General features: G+C 66.3%; 1 protein-coding gene across 1 annotated transcript in view; it reads right to left on the reverse strand.

The window, feature by feature from the left end:
- Positions 1-528, reverse strand: part of LOC104083238 (peptidyl-prolyl cis-trans isomerase FKBP10-like) — a gene marked incomplete at its 3' end in the record, with an annotated part of 2,628 nt that overhangs the window by 1,029 nt on the left and 1,071 nt on the right. Inside the window, exons 3-4 of the mRNA XM_009586654.1 lie at positions 328-499; positions 20-65 (exon numbers count right to left, since the gene is read on the reverse strand). Coding sequence (XP_009584949.1) covers positions 20-65; positions 328-499 — 218 coding nt within the window. The remainder of the gene's footprint in view (positions 1-19; positions 66-327; positions 500-528) is intronic.

A 528-nucleotide genomic window follows, 5' to 3' on the forward strand; every position in this document is an offset into this window, starting at 1 on the left:
TCCGCGGCCTTTGCTTAGCCCAGCGGGTGCCCACGTAGGTGTCGTAGGTGCTGCCCTTGCTGTAGCTGGTGGGGAGGAATGAGGGGGGGGACGGCTCCAGGGCCACGCCAGCTCCCCGGCCTGAGCGGTGCCGCACGGGAGGCTGGTTTGGGGGGCACGGAGCTGCACCGGCCTTGCCGGGGTGTGGGGAGGGAGAGCATGGGGGGAGTCTGCTCTGACTGGGGTGCAGCGTGGGCCCCCATGTCCTGCCCCAGCCCAGGGTCTCCTGGTCCCTGCCATCCCTCGTGCCCCGAGGCAAGGGTGCATCCCAGCGCCGGTGCCCTGTACCTGGAGTCGAAGGGGGTGCCATCCAGCAGCGTGCCGTTGTAGTGGTACCGCACAAAGTCCGAGTTCTCCACTGTGCGGTTGCAACGCTCCGGTTTGGAAAGGGTGGTGATCTGCAGCTTGTCGTCCTTGTTCCAGATGTCCAGCATGACGACGTCAAAGTACAAGGTGGCGTCTGGGGGGATCAGCCCCGCTAAACGAGTG

Source organism: Fulmarus glacialis, unplaced genomic scaffold, assembly GCF_000690835.1.
Source record: "Fulmarus glacialis isolate BGI_N327 unplaced genomic scaffold, ASM69083v1 scaffold28101, whole genome shotgun sequence".
Classification (NCBI taxonomy): domain Eukaryota; kingdom Metazoa; phylum Chordata; class Aves; order Procellariiformes; family Procellariidae; genus Fulmarus; species Fulmarus glacialis.